An 18,882-nucleotide genomic window follows, 5' to 3' on the forward strand; every position below is an offset into this window, starting at 1 on the left:
ACTAACTCAATTTTCTGGCCAGATTAGTCTTTTCCTTAAGAATTTCTGCATATATTTTGAAATACATTCCTGAGGTTCTTTCCACTGAAAGCCTTGGATTAGAATCCTTCATCCAGTTTACCTAAATCTGTTATCAGTTCTGTCTTCTCAGGCTGGAAACAGACCTTTCAATTCATTGATATAAACATCCTCACCAAGAACAAAAGGCTCAGAGAAGTGGTTGCTTTCCTACTCTGATATTTGCTTAAAACACAAAAACTACATTTACATTAGCACATGCTTCATGGGTTGTCTAGAGGTCATGGCTATCATTTAAATGGCCTCTGATCTATGGGAGTAGCCCTGAGCACTTTCAGTCTGAAATGAAATCCACTGTACCTCTCCATTCTCGAGCCTAGAGAGTATTTCCAGCTCTTCTGTCCATGGTCACTCACAAGAAAACATCGTGAATCTGTCATCAGCATCAAGAATAATAGAAGGACTTGTACTTACCAAACAGGATGGCAGAAGTTTGATTAGACACTGAAAATCTTTATCTGACAGATACTTGTCAGGACCAAGGTCAGCCTGCAGACACGGGAGGAAATATCAGGGTGCTGTTTTGGTCATCAAAAGAAAAATTCCTTATAAGTTTTTCCTTTTTCTTTTTTCAAAAATTTTGTTTTTAATTTTTGGCTCTGCCACCTGGTTTGTGGGATCTTAGTTCTCCGACCAGAGATTGAGCCTGTGCCCCCTGTAATGGAGGCGCAGAGTCCCAACCACTGGACAGCCAGGGAATTCCCAAGTCTTTCCTTTTTTTTAATCTGTTCAAATATATGACTGTCAACCAAGGATGAAAACCGCATGCAGTCTCATGGCCTTTCTGGAGAGACAGTATGTAAACATACAAATACTAGGACTTAATTGTAATCTTACCTAATTCTATTAACCAAATGTATCACTAGAACTCTCAAAGTGATAGATAAAACAAAGTAATGCCAAAGCATTCTCTCTCTTTTTTTTTTTTTCTTTTTTTGTTTTTGGCAAAGCATTCTCTTTAAAACAAACGGCCAAACTGTCAACCCTAAGGAGGTTTCAGAGAGCTATTTTAAGTTGTTTGTATTTCTTTCCAAATGTTTACTAGTTGATCAGATATAATCACATCGATATTATCAAATGCATAAAAAAGTGACTTAAAATGACTCTCCTTCGATGTGTGACTATGGAGGCTTTATATCACTCAGGAACAAAATACAATTTCATAATTCTCTTGTCAATATCTGCTTTCATAAACCCATCTGAATCCTTGAAATGAGACTGAAGCAAAAAAACTAGCTTACCCAGCTTAACACTAGCCGTTCCTTTGGCTGATTTCTAATCTTCATCAAGAAATATTTCTTCCTTATCCTCCAACCTGTCATAAAAGGAGAAATGGGTTTATAGCCACATGATTTTACACCAACTGATATGTTTTGTTGACCAAGTAGCTAATAAAAATTGTTCGGAAATATTATTCATAGCTACGTAGGCACCAGTAAACAATCATTTGGTAATATTGATGTGGTAAAAGCTGAACTAAAAAAAAAAAAAAGCAAAGAAATTACTCTACTCGTGGAAAAAGGAAAACAGCACTTCAGTTTAGATTTAGGGAAAAAGAAAAAAAGAGGAATAAATGATAGTTCTAAAACAATAGTTACTACCATCCAAATCTTCAGGTGGGGCTTTAACCGAGACTCATTAAGTTATAAAATTAAGGACTCCATCCTCGAGAAGTACGGAGGCAAAAAGAACAAGAAATCACATGCATTTCTTATGCATTTCACCTGCAAAAAAGCTTTCTTGGGATACTTGTAAGAAAGCATGACAAAGAACCCAGTTCTGTGATCTTTTTTAACAGAATGGGCGCGCCAGTTTCTCACCTATGTCTTTCAATGGTTCTACCACCTCCCACTTTGGTTCCGATCGGAAGAACATGGAAACGTGTTGTAAGGCAATCTCTGCAAAGATATTTTAGAAACCCATTAGTCACACACATCAGGAAAGTGCCATACACTTAGAATATTATTCTTGCAAATGAAATTCCTACGGTCTATGACCTTCTTAAAAAACTTAATTATAAAAAAATGAACACAGACTAAATGAAATGGGATTCTAGATTGGATCCTGGAACAGAATAAGATCATTAGTGAAAAATCTAGTGAAATCTGAATAGGACTATAGTTAATAGTCATGTACCAACGCTAATTTCTTAGTTTTGATAAATGTGCCATGCTTATTTAAGATGTTAACATTGTGGGAAACTGGGTGAGGGGTATATAGAAACTCTCTGTACTATCACTGCCATTTTTTCTGGAAATCTAAAACTATTCCAAAATAAAAAGTTCATCAGAGAAGAGAAATGGAGTAATTACTAATGGAGTAATTACCTAAACTGGAAGATTGAAAATATGCAAGCTAGTTGGCTTCAGCTAAGAATTCAATATATGAAAAACAGATGATTGAACTTGGTGTACCCCCCCACAAAAATAATAAATAAATAAATAAAATTAAAAAAAAAAAAAAAAAGAATTCAATATATGCACCAGACAACAACCCAAGCACAAAACTCAAAACGTGTTCCAAAGTCAGCTTGGAATGGCATTAAATGTTGCTCCAAGTGATACTTATCCCATCTTCATTCCTCATGAAATTACAGCTTTCACCAACAAAGGAGCGATTAGTCTTAAATATATATATTGGAAATAAAAGCCAGTGTTTTAGAAAAACATCCATGTGCAGCAACAACATGGTTCTGTTGTGGGAAATCACCATACGCCTGCTTGCCGGGAAAAAAAAATCCATCCTTCTCTTTGTGTTTATTTATCATGAGAACGTTTCCCCCTTCTCAGAAGACAATGAAAGAAGGAAGTTCTTTAAAGTTCACTATATAAAGAAATTATCAGAATAACTGTGCTTTTACATTTCCTGCAAAAAGCAACATCTGTAGTTTGCTATTTGCCCTCAATGTAGTGAGTGAATGAAGCCACACTGGGCCCCTGAAAGCAAACAGCAATCCTGTAAATTCATTGTGGAGCTGCACCTCTGCCTAGCCTTAGTTTCATTCCAGGCACGAGGGATTCGCCAGAAATGCTTTCCATGTGTCAAAATGGCCTAGACTGGAATTACTATGCTGAGAGCTTGGCAAAGCATACCATTTCCATATATTTTATACTACATTATGACTTAAGAGATTCAGAGAAGAAAACAATCTTACAGACTCAACATGTAAAGTGTCAGTGCTGTCCACACATAAGAGAACATGAGGAGACAGATTCAGAACAGACTCCGTTTATGTTCGTTTTCACTGCTCCAATGTGGCAACCCATCTGGAGAGACTTCTGGGTGTGGCAGAAGCAGATGAATTTTCATAACCGACACTGGGAACTCTGAACCTCCTCTGGAAGTAATGCTGATATAAAATGCTTTCAGTATTTCCAAAATAACTTCAACGTAAGCTACTTGAAAAGATGTTCCTTCGTGTGAAAATCATAACAATGTTGAGAAGGATTATGATAAATAATTTCCTAAATGCGATACAATGTCATTCTCAGAGACTGTAAAGGGCAGCTGGTTCAAAATTAGCAGTGACTCATAATTCCCCACATCATCATTATTCCACAATGTTTATTGCACGTGACTATATATTGTACGTTGTTTCAGGAATGGGGGAAAGAGCTGTGAGCGCATAGAATATGGTAGATTTGTTACTGACAAATTAAGGGCTTGAAAACAGCTTTTTTTACTTTCGGGGTCAGGGAACTGTAGACAGGACATATTCTTTCCTCTGAACTATGACTTATTGGCAAGTAAATCACACGACCACCATGCTCCCAATATTAATCCCTTCCCTCCCTAGATTCAGGTAACACACTTCAATCCTGAACATCTACTCCTCTGCTTAAAAGCCTTTATTGGCGCCTGATTTCCTTCCCAAATCAAGACCAAACTTCTAAACCTCACAGTGTTCAAACTAGCTCTGGCTCTACCTTACCCTTCTGTCTTTAGCCCCATACTCTTCACTGAGAGTTGCCTGCCACGGCCCCTGAAGACAGGCCTACCCCCAGCCCTTGGCATTTTCTATTCCTACCCATCTGCCCTTTGAGGCTCAGCCCAAATTTGCTCCTTCCGTAACCAGGACTCCCTTCCTTCTTCCCTCCTCTGTACACTCCAGTGCTACATCTGTCCGTCTCCTATGGGACTCTGTCCCACATCGGGGCTACTGTCTTCCACTAGACTGTGAGCTCTGGCTGGAAAGAAGTATCTTAAACAGGGCAGAGCCCACAGCCATACAAAAATACTTCTTTCTCTCCCTGGAGCGCTGGCCCTTGCCTCTCGACCTGGCTAACTTCTACTCATGCCTCAGATCTCCATGTAGGTATCACCTCTTCTGGGAAGCCTTCTTCCATCTTTACATCTGGATCATCTGCACCCTGACCCCCACCCTCAAGGTGCTGCCACATCTCTTTAACCTGCCACAGCCTTCACCTGTCAATCTCCCTGCAGAAGTGCCTTGGTGTGAGAGTGGGGTTAGGAGACTATTCCTTCCTCAGTGCTGTATTTGTAGCACCTGGCACACAGTAGATGCTCAATAAATATCTGATGAAGAACTAAGGGTTCGATACATACTCAATGGATGTGGACACACTCTCTCCCATTAGAACATGAAATCCATGAAAAGGAAAGCACCTGCCCTCCATTTCTCTAGCACTGACTGACGCATGGAGAAAGCTGCATGCTCGGTAGATGTTGATAAACAAGCCACACACAGGACATGCAGAGCGATGCCTTCAAGTCCATCCTGTGCTTCCCTCAGAGCTTGGACTTCTCAGCTCAGAATGTACCAGCTGCCCCCACCATGTGCAGCTTTTGACCTCCCAGATCCCAGCCCCATGGGATGACTAAAGGGAATAAACACTGACTCCTCCAGTCCCACAGCTGGGCTCCAACCCCCCCCAAACTACTAGAGCAGGTGCTGCTGCAGCGGCCTGCACAGATGTGGGCCTCCAGCCTCTCTGAAGCATCCTGCTCTTGTGCTGAATATAATATCATCTTCCCTCCCACCTTCCCCTCCTGCCCAATCCCTCTCTCACTCCCTCCCTCCCGTCATCCTGGAGCCCACTACTATCTGACCTGTTCATAGGATTCCTGGGCTCTTAGGACTAGAGGAGAGCGTCAACACTACCTGGTCCACTCTCCCCACCCCCACCTCTTGTGTTAAAGGCCGGGACCTCGAGGCCTACAGGTGGAGATGCTGCTAATAACAAAGCTGGGACCAGGATGCAGGCCTCTTGATTTCTGGTCCAAGTGACTTCTGTGAGGACATTAAAAGCTTCCTTCCGGAGTGGTTTAAGGTGGAAAGATGGCTACAGTGCAGTGAAGCACCTTGCTAACAAGATAAATAAGGTGTGTGTGTGTTTGTGTGTACGTGCACGTACGTGCACACGCATGCATGTGTTTCCCAACACAAACCCCTAATGACCAGGAGACATCTGTTTTCCCTGTACAATAACTGGCCCTCAATTAGACTTTCTAAATCAAATGAACACCCCAAAACCTGCCCTCAACAAAGCACCAAGGACCTATATTTCCTTTCTATGAATTTGGTCATATGGAAAACATAAGAAAAAGAAAAAAAGGGCCAGCAATTCCAAGCTGGAGACCCAGGGAGGAGAAGAGGCAGCTGCTGATGTCCTGAGAACTCCTGGTCACCCATCCCCTGGGGAATGGGTGGAATCAACACTTCCCCTCCAACAAAGCACCTTCGGGCTCAGTCAGAGCAACAGACAGGAAATGTGGAAGTGGTGATTTCGGCCATACTTGAACCCAGAACTCAAATCCTGCTGAAGTGAAATGAAGTGAAGCTGGGTAGTGACCAAAGACCATTTGGAAACTGATGAGAGGCAGAGACATTATCCATATTGAAGGGAAAGTGGCTCTGCTTAGGGAAGTGCCAGAAGTTGGAGGTGTGCAGGGTGCCCTTGGGAGATGCGCTGTGAGTTTTGGCAAACCTGGACAAGCCCGCCTGGCTTTTCGGGGAATGGCTCAGTTAAGTTGGCGTGGAGGAGGTGGCCTGGGTTTCCCTTTCCTGAGGCTGCTGGTGAGTCAGTGTAGAGGAAAGACAAGTTCTGACATTTCACGCAAAGGAGGAAATAAATCAGCACTTCTCTGAAAACAGTACCCATCCCTTATTGTTTCATCAGGACTGTACCCTCTAAATTGAGCATTTGGGTTCTGGCAGAAGTCTCTGACAGTTTTCTTATACTCCTGCCCACATCTGCTTTGGACTCCTCACTGTCTGCCATGCTGGGAGAAAGGGGAAAGATCAGGACAAGAGCAGCCTGCGAGAGAGGTACAATAGAAGGAAACACAGGGATCAGACAACCTTACGGGGCGGAGGAGCATTTTAATTGGGAAACATGCAGACACTGGACACGTGTACAATCATACAAATGTGCAACCCTAGGGAAGGCCCTTCTTGTGGGGGGGGCCCACGGGGCACTCATGTATAAGACGAGAGGCTCTATGGCAACTTGATCAATGAGTTCAAAAAAGCTGCAGGATACAAAATTAATATACAGAAACTAGTTGCTTTTCTGTACATTAACAACAAACTATCAGAAAGAAAAAGTAAGAGAACAACTGCATTTACAATCACATCAAAAAGAATAAAATACCTAGGAATAAATCCAACCAACGAGGTAAAAGACCTGTACTTGGAAAACTCTAAGACACTAATGAAAGAAATTGAAGAGGATACAAATATATGGAAAGATATACTGTGTTCATGGATTGGAAGAATTAATATTGCTAAAATGACTGTACTACCCAAGGCAGTCTACAAATTCAGTGCAATCCCTATCAAAAACCATGGGCATTTTTCACAGAGCTGGGAGAAATCATTCTAAATTTGTATGGAAACACAAAAGATCTCAAATAGCCAAAACAATCTTGAGAAAGAAGAACAAGCTGGAAGTATCATGCTCCTGATTTCAAAGTACACTACAAAGCTACAGTAATCAAAACAGTATGGTATCAGCACACGTGCATGCACACATGCACACACAGAGTACAAAGGAACAGAATAGAGAGCCCAGAAATGAGCCCATATTTCTATGAGCAATTAATCTATGACAGAGGAGGCAAGAATATACAATGGAGAAAAGACACCCTTTTCAATAAATGGTATTGGGAAAAATAGACAGCTGCATGCAATAGAATCAAACTGGACTGCTCTCTCACATCATATACAAAAATAAATTGAAAAATGGATTAAAGACATAAATGCAAGACCCAAAGCCATAAAACTCCTAGAAGAAAACATAGGTGGCAAGCTCTTTGACAGTGGTCTTAGCAATATTTTTTTGGATATGTCTCCTCAGGCAAGGGAAACACAAAAAGCAAAAACCAACAAATAGGACCTAATCAAACTTAAAAGCTTTTGCACAGCAAAGGGAACCATCAACAAAACAAAAAAGCCACCTATTGAATGGGAGAACATATTTGCAAACAATATGTCTGACAAGTGGTTAATATCCAAAATATACAAAGAACTTATACAACTCAACATCAAAACCAAACAACCCTATCATAAAAGAAGCAGAGTACTTGAATAGACATTTTTCCAAAGAAGACATACAGATGGCCAACAGGCACATGAAAAGATGCTCAACACTGCTAATCATAATGGAAATACAAATCGAAACCACAATCCACACCATGGGATACTACTCAACAATAAAAATGGATGGACTACTGATACTGAATATGACAACCTGAAAGAATTGCCAGAGAATGATGCTGAGTGCAGAAGCCACTCCAAAGGGTTACATACTATAGGACTGACAGTATGTATGCATGAATGACAACTTTGTAGACATGGAGAACAGACTAGTAGTTGCCGAGGGTAAGGGGACCACGGGTGAAATAAAAGGAGGTATGGCTAAAAAGGCAGCATTAGGAATCATTGTGATGATAAAGTTCTATATCGCGACTGTAGCAATACCAATATTCCAGTTGTGCTTTTGTATTATAGTTTCACAAGATGTTACTATTGAGAAAAATGAGCAAAAGTACATGAGATCTCTGTATTCTTTCTTACAACTGCATGTGAATTAACATTTACCTCAAAATAAAAAGCGTAATTAAACGTAAAAAAAAAAAAAAAGAAGAAGAAGCCACAATGAGGTATCACCTCACACTCATCAGAATGGCTATCCACAAAAAGACCACAACTAAATAACAAGTATTGGTAACGCTGTAGAGTAAAGAGAACCCTTGTGCACTGTTGGTGAGAATGTAACTTGGTGTAGCCACTATGGAAAACAATATGGAGGTTCCTAAAAATATTAAAAGTAGAACCATTTCTAGAGACATGGATGGACTTGGAGACTGTCATACAGAGTGAAGTGAGTCAGAAAGAGAAAAACAAATACCGTATATTAATACATATATGTGGACTATAGAAAAATGGTACAAATCAACCGGTTTGCAAGGTGGAAACAGAGACACAGATGTAGAGAACAAACATATGGACACCAAGTGGGGAAAGCGGCAGGGGGTTGGGGGGAAATGAATTGGGAGATTGGGATACCAGATTGTGTGCTCTGAATACGTGCAGTTTGTTGTGTGTTGACTGTATCTCAATGAAAGTTCTAAAAAAAAAAAAAGAAGAACTACCATAGGATTCAGCAATTCCACTCCTGGATATTTATCAGAAGAAAACGAAAACACAAATTAGAAAAAAAAAATACGCACCCCTCATGTTCACTGTGGCATCATTTACTATAGTCAAGATATGGAAGCAACCTAAGTGTCACAATGGAATATTAATCAGCCACAAAAAAAGAATAAAATCTTGCTGTTTGCAACAACATGGATGGATACAGTCAATAACTATGTAGTACCTTTGTATGGTGACATATCATAAGTAGACTTATGATGATGATTATTTTGAAATGTACAAAACATCAAATCACAATGTTGTGTAACAGGAACTAACGTAGTGTTGTAGGTCAATTATTCTTCAAAAACAAACAAACTCATAGAAAAAGAGATCAGATTTGTGGTTACCAGAGGTAGAGGCTGGGGGGTAGGGGGATAGGGAATTGAATGAAGGTGGCCAAAAGGTACAAACTTCCAGTTATAAGATAAATAAGTATTAGGGATGTAATATACAACATGATAAATATAATTAACACTGCTGTACCTTATATGTGAAAGTTATCAAGAGAGTAAATCCTAAGAGTTTCCATCACAAGGAAAAAATTTTTTCCTATTACTTTAATTTTGCATCTCAGCTATGAGATGAGAGATGTTCACTAAACTTACTGTGATAATCATTTCACGATGTATGTAAGTCAAATCATGCTGCACACCTTAAACTTAAACAGAGCTGTATGTCAATTATATCTCAATAAAACTGGAAGGAAAACAACAACAAAAATTACAAAAAGATAAAACAAGAGGGTTAGTCTGCTCCAAGATCTCTGCGAGCTCTGACTCCTGGCAACTCAATGTAATTGTGGCACAAGCTCCCTGAGAACAGGGAGCACATCTTCCTCGCACCTGCACCCCAGCACCCAGCCCCGCACCCAGCACGTGGCATAGGCAGAGCATCCAGTCAAGGTGTATGGAATGAATGGCATCATCACATGTGCAATACACCTCGGTGCCTGCCCCAGGAGAACATTAGCAGACACCCTTAGGAAAAAATGTGCACAAACCAACGAAGGAGGCTGGGTTGGGACCAATTTGGTAAAAGTCAATCCAGAAGGCGGATGGCGGCGAAGTAGAGGGATGTGGAATGCATCCCTCTTCACAGAAGGCCCATGGTCTGACGATGCTGGGAACAAGTGAGGTGACGCATGGAAAAATGAAAGCCATGGGAGATCTACCCTGAAAGAATGTGAGCCGTCCCGGGAGCCCTGGGCCTTTCCTCCTATGTGAACCGAGAAAAGGGGAAGGGTGCAAGCACTGTAACAATTCAACGTTCAATTTTATAACTTACAGTCAACATGAGTTTGCAATTAACTTTCCTTCACTTGATTCGTTCTAGAAAGGCATTTTTCTTACCCCTTGCTGGCACTTCCATTAGAAGATGGCAGGTACGTTCTCGGGCAAGGCTTCTCAAACTTCAATATGCACTCAAATCACCTGGGGACCTTGTTAACCCCACATCCTGACCCTAGACTTAGGCTGGGGCCTAAACTCTGCATTTCTGACAAGCTCCCACTGATGCTGATGATAGAGGACCACACTGCAAGTGGCAAGTTCTCATGGTGGTTTTCAAACTCAGCTGCATATTAGAATCTCTAGGTGGGGGGATTTACAAGCCATGAACCCCATCTGCAGAGATTCTGATTTAACTGGCATGAATGCAGCCTAGGCATCAGGATTTTTTAAAGCTCCCCAGGTGTTTCTATTATGCAGAAAAGTTTGGTGCCTGACAAGCAGTCCTCTACTTCCCTCTGACACAGGAATAAAAGTGTCTCCCTCTAATTACTTCAAAAGCAGCATTCTGAGGACCTAAAATGTAGCCTGTAAACAACCTATTCTCTTAGCAAGGAAATCAGTTTATTAATAACACCCAGAGGTCCACTTAGACTCTAAATATGGTTTAGCTTTTAAAAAAAAACAGTTGAATTCTAGTCACTGGTTCAGTTCTACATCAGTTTCTATTGGTCTCTTCAAGGCCAAGCCAGAGTGTATTAAATATTTAATCACTCGTTCTGCTGACAACGGGCTTACAGTACTGATGCTAGTAGCTTTGTGTGCGACCGGCACCCTTTCCAACTCAGTCCCCTGGCTGCCGCCCTGATCTAGGGAAAGTTTGGAAGAGAGCTACATCCTCCTTAGGCTTTGCACAGAGTGGATTTCAGCGAGCAACTGGGAAGACACAGAAAGAACCCTTTTGGATCACTGTTGTGTTTAAAGTAATTCCCAGAAAAACCAGGCATAGTAAATACTGTAAACACAAAAAACAGAGCCAAATACAAATCAAATTGAGGTTACTGTATAGGTTACTGTGGACTATTTACCCTCTGTTTTGTCAGGGAAGGTAATAAAGACAAGACTCTGTACAGAGACAATAAGTTCTCTTCTACGTTTTTCTAAACAGACATTACAAACATTTTAGAATAATTTTCTTCTTATACATCTATGGTAAAAACACAATCAGGTAGGTATTAGTAAATGAATAACACCCTATAACAGATGTACACATCTCCCCATTTGGAAGGAGCGCTTCTCCCACATATATGATCTCCAATAAAGAAAAGAGCCTCTTTCATCCCAGGACTGCAGCTGATAGATCCCTCTACTTACCAGTGTAGTTTGCAGAATAGTTGTTTGGATCTAAAAACTTCTTAACCAGCTCACAATTAGACAAGATATGATTTGTGGTGATAACGTTGAGATAGTTCTGAAGACCTTTCTGCCTCTCAGCTATGAATTCACGATCCATGTTACCAATCAATTTTTTGGGAGGAAGAGGTAGACTCAGGCCTGCAACCTTTAATTAAAAAAAAAAGGATTATACCCATGTCAGCCCCAAAATTCTGAGCCATCATATTTCATTAGGTCTAAGACACTTTAGGATGCATCCTAATTTGTCACGTTATAAAAATGTGAAAAACTGTACATCTTAGGATTGATAAAATGCTTCATTAAGTGTAGCAACTTTAATTTTGGGGGACTAGTGGCACAGTGGTTAAGAATCCACCTGCCAATGCAGGGGACACAGGTTCAATCCCTGGTCCAGGAAGATCCCACATGTCATGGAGGAACTAAGACCGTGGGCCACAACTACTGAGCCTGTGCTCTAGAGCCCGCGAGCCCCAACTACTGAGCCCCCATGCTGCAACTCCTGAAGCCTGCAAGCCTAGAGCCCGTGCTCCGCAACAAGAGAAGCCACTGCAATGAGAAGCCCACGCATCTCACCGAAGTGTAGCCCCCGCTTTCTGCAACTAGAGAAAGCACACGCAGCAACGAAAACCCAACACAACCAAAAATAATTTTAAAAACTTGGTTTTGTAATGTGGTTTTCTTTTTTTTTCCAATTTAAAAAAATTTTACTATTAGTTATTTTTTTTTTGGCTGTGTTAGGTCCTTCTGGACTGGGAAGGTCCTCTGTTCTTATCTTTTCCCTCCCATTTTCCACCTATGTTATACATTTTTTCCCTGGGATATTTCCTCTATCTTTCAGCCCTTCTAAAGAGTTTTCATTCCTAGCATTATCTTTTTTTTTTTCATAAAGGCTTTTTTTTCCCTAATAGCATCCTAAATGTAATATAATTTTTTTATCTCTCTGAGATTTTAAAAGATGATTTTTTCTGAGAACCTGTGACCTCACTGTCTTTAACTCTTTCTTCTTAGGCTGAACAGATTCCGCCCGTAAGAATCTTCCAGTCTCCTGCCTAGAGGGTCTAAGCCCAACTGCCAGTATTCTGGAAGCTGAAAAGAAGGGGGCTTGACTGGGGGTGGAGAGTGAACAGGTCTCCTATTTGTGATGTAAATATCTGCAAATTTGCCTGCATTCTGGAAGCTGAAAAGAAGGGGGCTTGACTGGGGGTGGAGAGTGAACAGGTCTCCTATTTGTGATGTAAATATCTGCAACTATGCCTGCATTCCCCAGTCCAAAGACTGTTCTACCCTCTCCAGAGAATAAACCGAGCTTTTCCACTGCAGGGAGAAGAGCAGGCATACGTTGCTCACATGGGGAGATCTGGTGATCTGACTGCTTAAACATACTTTCAACTCCTGATTTTAGCTTGACCTCACCCCAGGCTGCAGGCAGCCCCTCGGGCTGTCAACTGCTAAATCTTCTGTTGGTTCTGGGTTACGAATTGGGACCCGATGCGGTCAGCCACCCGCCACTGCCATCTCAGAATTCTGCCTTCCCATATCTGCTTAACGAGCACTTCCACCGGATTTTCAGTTTCCGATGTTTCGGCTGCAGCTTCCTCCTCTCCTGTTCTGTTTGTCCTTGAGGGTGTGTGGCTGTGTGTGTGTGTATAAGATCAATTTACTGCTGTTTTAGAGCTTCGGGAGAGAGGAAAAGTAAATGCAGGTGCTCAATCTACTATCATTTTCCAGATCATTTAAAACTTTATGAGTCTTTTTTCTTTTTTTGGCCACACCGTGCAGCATGCAAGATCGTAGATCACAAACCAGGGATTGAAGCTGGGCCCTTGGCAGTGAGGGCACAGAGTCCTAAACACTGGACCGCCAGGGAATTGCCTATGAATCTATTTTCTAAACTTAAAAAGCAAAGTGTCAAATTGGTATCTTAATTTAATGAACAAAACTGCTTTCAAAGAGCACTGCTAGTCTACACTTGTACTTAGATTAGAGCTGCCCAAGTGGCATGTGTATTGATCAAGGGGAAGGTCTAAAGAGAAGGGCATCTTGAATTCAGAGAAGCATGTCATTTAAATCACCCACGTGGGCAAACCTAACTTTGCCTGTTCTACTCTGTATTTTTTTTTTTGGGGGGGGGGTACACCAGGTTCTACTCTGTATTTTTCAAACAATGATGAAGACCTTGATATTGAGCAAGATGAAAAGGTTTGTTGACAATTCTAAACTGCCTATTTCTCCAACATATCTATGAAAATATGTCAGAGCATACTTAAGAGTGAATTTTCAACCATGGCAAAATTCACTGCCAGATAACACACTTCGATTTCAGGTTGTTTTCCTCACTCATACAATTAGGCTTTACCCAACAGCGGTTTCTATATTAGCTAAATACAAAGCATGCTTATGAAGAAAGCACATCACTCAGCTCGTATACATCCAAGCCAATCATTTTATTATTATTTTTGTTCAGGAGCATTGAGTAATACAGGGGAATCAAAGGTAATATATTACTGAAAACATACTTGATTTCTTTTAAAAACTCCTTTATTAAGTTGCAGGATATAATCTCATTTGTGTTTATGTGTGTGTATAAGCCCAGGCATATAGTTATATATGCACAAAAATGTCTAAAAGCACTCATACTACCTGCTTGAGAATAGCTACCTCTGGGAGTGGGTTGGTCAATTAATTTTTATTTCTATACTATGAAAATATTAACATTTCTCATTTACTACTTTTTTCCATTAAAAAAAGAAAGAAAGAAAAAACCCTTTTGTTCATCAAAGTGATCATCTACACAACAAGGACCTTTTAAAAAAAATTACTATCAGCCAATATCAGCATATTTTCTTGCATTATCTGCCCAAGAGCAGACCCAGCTGAACCCCACATCACTCGGAACGGAGAGTGACATCTGAGAACATCAGATTCAAACCCCAATAGGGCTATTTTTCATTCATGAATTTGATAAGCTATCTGCTTCAAACTTTGTGGCCTCCAAGCCTGAACCAAACTTTTTTTTTCATGCTTCATTTCTCTTTAGGTAAATGCATTGATCTGCCCAGACATTCCATCAGTTCTTCCAAATATCAGATGAAACAGAGTTCTTTGCCAACGGCTGTGATTAGAGTGTCCCTGCCATGTCAGTCTGCTAGACAGATGGCAGGTGTTTTCCTGCCCTGGTTTAAGATCTCACAATAAATATTTCTAAAAGCATTAAAGCTATGCTATGTGTGTTATTTTAAAATCTTGCCTTTGAGGAACTTCCCTGGTTGTCCAGTGGTTAAGACTCCACATTCCCAATGCAGGGGGCTCGGGTTCGATCCCTGGTTGGGGAACTAGATCCCGCATACCGCAACTAAGAGCCTATGTGCTGCAACTAAAGATCCTGCATGCTGCAACAAAGATCCAGTGTACTGCAACTAAGACCCAGCACAGCCAAAAAGATAAATAATTTTTTTTTAAGTTGACTAAAAAATAAATAAAATAAAATAAAATCTTGCCTTTGAAAAGAAATTAACATTCAAAAGAAACTTCTCTTTCAGCTTCCTCCCAGAATTTCTCAAATGCTTACCAGTCACAGAATATGAAATTTAGAACTCCCATGACTAATTAGAAAGGAGGGAGAGAGACTACTAGCACATAAAGTGATGGAGCCACTAAGTCAGTGATTTCCTAGATACCTCCACAGGGATGGCTGCAAGCCAATCATCCCATTTTCTATTCTTCACTCTTTAATGTGCCTTATGGATTCCCTTCTTGAGTTCCTTCTAAAAAGGAAAGAGAACAAGAAGGCCAGCAGAGAAGTCCCCAAAAGTTTCTCCATGCATAACACCTGCAAAGTGACAAAGCAAAGGGGGGATGACAGCCAAAGTAGGGTCTGGAGCCCATAATCTGACCCATGCTAGCCTAGCAGAAGCTTCTAAATTCCATGACAAACTCTTAACAGTTTCAAGAAAACTAGCTTTTTGTCTAGAGGAAAAACCTTCTAACTCTGAATCTGCTAATCTCTCACTTCTGTTGTCAGACCTTAATGATCTGCAAACTGTCTTCAACTACACTCTACGGAGTATTCTAAGGAGTTCTGAGCTCTCAACAGACCCTAATTTGTCCCCATTTCCCCCCAGTGTTCAGTAGAGTCTCTCCTACGTCAACAATGGACCATAAAACCAAATCACAGAACATGTGTTCTACAACAGACCTGAGAAGTCATCTGGTTCAACCCCTTGGCTTCAGATTGGGAGAGTGAGGATGGAGAGAGGAAGTAACTGAGCCCAGGTCTCAGAGCTGGCAAGGGGCAGAGGCTGGGTCTCATCCCAAGGGAACTGAGGGTTCCCTGCCAGTTCCCATCATTGCAGCTCCTGCTTCCGTCTTTTTCTGTGTCACATGCTGTCTCCCTAGATGGTCTCTAATTTGATGGTGCTTTTAAAATTTTTCTTCACTGTTACAAGATATGCTCACTGTAAAAAGTTGGAAAAGCACAGCTTTTTTCTGTTTTTCTACTTATATAGCTTGCATGTGCTTATCTGTACTGAACTTGGAAAGTACAGAATAGTATAAAGAACCAGAAGAAAACATAACCCATAACCCTGCCACCTGGTTGTGCCCATTGTTGACAATCTGGCATATTTCCTTCCAACCCAACCTTTTTTTCTAAACAATTCATGTAATTATTATATTGCATCTATAATTTTACATCCTGCTTTTTTTTTTTTTCCACTTAGGCATGTTTCCTATTGGACTCGCACAACTCTGCATATGTGTATTATATTGCTCTTTTTTTCAGCAGGAACTCATTTATCTGTCAGAAGGGTAATCAGATACTGAAATTCATGGTCACAGTTTTATTCTGTGGTTTTGGAATCTTTTTGGTCTGTTTTATGGAGGTTGTTTTGAAATTATTTTATTGCCAAAAAGCTGTATGTACTTTCTTCTGTTTGTTTACTTGGATCCAGAAAAACCTCCCACTGAAGTGCTGTCTGGCCATATCCTGCCCAGCACAAGCCAACATCAATACACATGGATATTTGCATTTGAAATAAGATGCACACTGAAAGTGCCCATTTTAAAAAGGAAAATTGCACTGATGCAAAAATAAAATTCTATTCTATTAAAAAGGCCATCATTGAATAGTCATGGAGATTCAACTTTATATCCCCAAAGCGAGAACAAATAGGGAATAAAACCCTCCTCCCCATCTCCCATTCTTGGGAGCTAGGCCTAGGCGATTTCAATTTCAGAAGTATTTCTTCCATGATTCTTACTCAGCCCTGGCTGAATGGCACTGTACAAAATCACTCCCCATTCTTTCAAATTGGGCACAAAGGTGAAAACACATAGGAGGCCCAATGTGAACTGCCGAACGTTCGTGCCACTGAGCACGTGGAACTGTCTGGAGGGGCTTGTGGAGAAAATCCACTGCTGGAATAAAATGTACATCAGTGCCTTATCTACAATGTCATCACAGGCCCAGTTTTTGTCTAAGTGGAAAGAATATGCTATTAAAATCCACAAATGAAACCAATGAAACCCATCTATGAGAATTTGATCTCTGCCAGTACTCTATCTGGAGATTTAAACTGGTCTCACTGTAATTAAAATGTAGACAGACCAACACGTGTGAAAGGCATGACCATATGTCAGTTACATAAAGGTCTGCAGATACTCAGATCAGTTCTACTGGAAGGAAAAGAAGGCATTCGTGCTTTCAGCAGTATTGTAAATAATGTGAGAGTCTGGACTCAACAAATGCTATTTTTCCAAAGTCTGGTCAATAGAAAAACGGCCTTTTGAAGGAAAGGAAGCATTACACTGCCTCCCAGCCAGCAGTCCTCCTGACCTTTGTGGACAGTCTCAGGGGTCACTCAGACCAAGTGATGATGGCCAGTTCACCTCTCAGCTGAGCTGGTCTCAAGCCAAGCACTCTGGCTCAAGGGTTTATGCTACCAATCAAAGCTGAGATATGCTACAGGCCCAGTGGTCTTCAATAACCCATGGCAACTGAAGACCAATCTGCCAGGTGAAGACACGGGTGGTACTGCCAGTACTTTCTGCGGTGCTAACACTTCTCTAGGACCCTTCGACCATTACCAGCACTAGCTGTGTTTCCAGCTCATCCCTCTTTCCATTATGGCCCACCAAGTTACAAACATTTAAATCTAAGGGATTTAGAAATACATATTTAAGAAAAAAAAAGTTACACTAAAAAAGGCTGAGTCTCTAGTTAGTGCCGAGTGTTGTCGATCTGCAGTGCTGACTATGCAGCCTAGTTTAAGAGAGCCTGAGAGTCCCAGCCCTAGTGAATAACTCTAGCAGTCCATTTAGTCATTCCTAACCTGCAAAAAGGAGATAACACAGCATCCCATGATTGTGGTAAGGACGCAGTCTGGCACAAAGGTACCTAGTTGCAAGGTGACTATTATAAATGATATTTGTTCTCCAAAGTTTATTTTTAGAGTCACACATCATCTGTTTAAAGTACGAGCTTATCTCCTTTGCTAGAGAAATTAGCTACTTTCTTGTTCCTAATATTGCCATTTCCAACCAGTCCTAAGATACCCCAAGCAATAGATGTGTATCATTAGTGTTTTAAAATAATTACCTAAAAAAAAAAAAAAATTACCTGCAAGCTGTTGTTCAGCAAGTCAAAGTCACTGTATCTCCTAACAATCTGTAAGAAATAAAACAGTGGTGTTTTCGTTCAGCAAAGACCATCAATTTTCATTTCCCTATTTAATATTTATTGGCATTCTAGAGCCAAGACACTTGCATTAAGGGGAGCAGGGCTTATACCTGGTGCTTAACTTAACTCGGCAGCCCCAGAAAACAGACCAAGAGTGCCCCAGAGTTGGCTGGACTGTGGGAAACTGGTTAATGTCAGCCAAACTCGCAAGATGCCAACAGGTAGGAGAGAATGATGATGTATTTGTTTCCAGGGTGAACAGCCCTTTAAGAATTCTTTTGTTATTAACCAGGCACCTAGAAAGATGAATTAATGATTTACCAAAAGAAAAAAAAGTTTCAGTGAACATGAAATCAAAGTTAAAGGATATGGACGGTTTTGAGGCTATTTCATCCTTGCCCTGGATAAAATGTCTCGCCCCATTTGAGATTCCACCAGTCTAGAGACTGGATGCACTTGCAGGCAGAGAGGCCACACCTCTTTCTGATTCCCCCTGCTTCCCCTCTTGGCCAACAGTCCACATCCACTGTCCACACATTCTTTCTTAGTTATGTTGATGCCACTGATTAGGCCACAGTCAAATTCCACTAGCTTTTCAGTCTCTGGAGAAGGAAGTTATTTTGCTTTTGAATAGTTTTTTTCAACCTTTATTAATGATTCTCAAATATTAGTGTGCAGAAGAATTACCTGGAGTTCACCTAGGACCCCACAGAGAATCGAATCCAGGAGGTTACACATCTACATTTTTGTTAAGTATCCCCCAGGACTCTAAAGCACTGGATCTAGAAGACTACATCAAGGGTTGATTTTTCTGGTAGGATATT

The 18,882-nt window shown here is 40.8% G+C and overlaps 1 protein-coding gene across 9 annotated transcripts in view; it reads right to left on the reverse strand.

Moving 5' to 3' along the window:
- Nucleotides 1-18,882, reverse strand: part of PXK (PX domain containing serine/threonine kinase like) — a 76,029-nt gene that overhangs the window by 29,264 nt on the left and 27,883 nt on the right. For 8 of the 9 annotated variants that reach the window (XM_057704559.1, XM_057704558.1, XM_057704557.1 and 5 more), the window contains 5 exons: nucleotides 17,999-18,046; nucleotides 11,341-11,527; nucleotides 1,899-1,976; nucleotides 1,320-1,393; nucleotides 493-567 (listed from right to left, as the gene is read on the reverse strand). In XM_057704559.1, coding sequence (XP_057560542.1) covers nucleotides 493-567; nucleotides 1,320-1,393; nucleotides 1,899-1,976; nucleotides 11,341-11,527; nucleotides 17,999-18,046 — 462 coding nt within the window. The remainder of the gene's footprint in view (nucleotides 1-492; nucleotides 568-1,319; nucleotides 1,394-1,898; nucleotides 1,977-11,340; nucleotides 11,528-17,998; nucleotides 18,047-18,882) is intronic. The other variant, XM_057704562.1, reaches the window with a different exon arrangement.

This window comes from Hippopotamus amphibius, chromosome 13 (assembly GCF_030028045.1).
Source record: "Hippopotamus amphibius kiboko isolate mHipAmp2 chromosome 13, mHipAmp2.hap2, whole genome shotgun sequence".
Classification (NCBI taxonomy): domain Eukaryota; kingdom Metazoa; phylum Chordata; class Mammalia; order Artiodactyla; family Hippopotamidae; genus Hippopotamus; species Hippopotamus amphibius.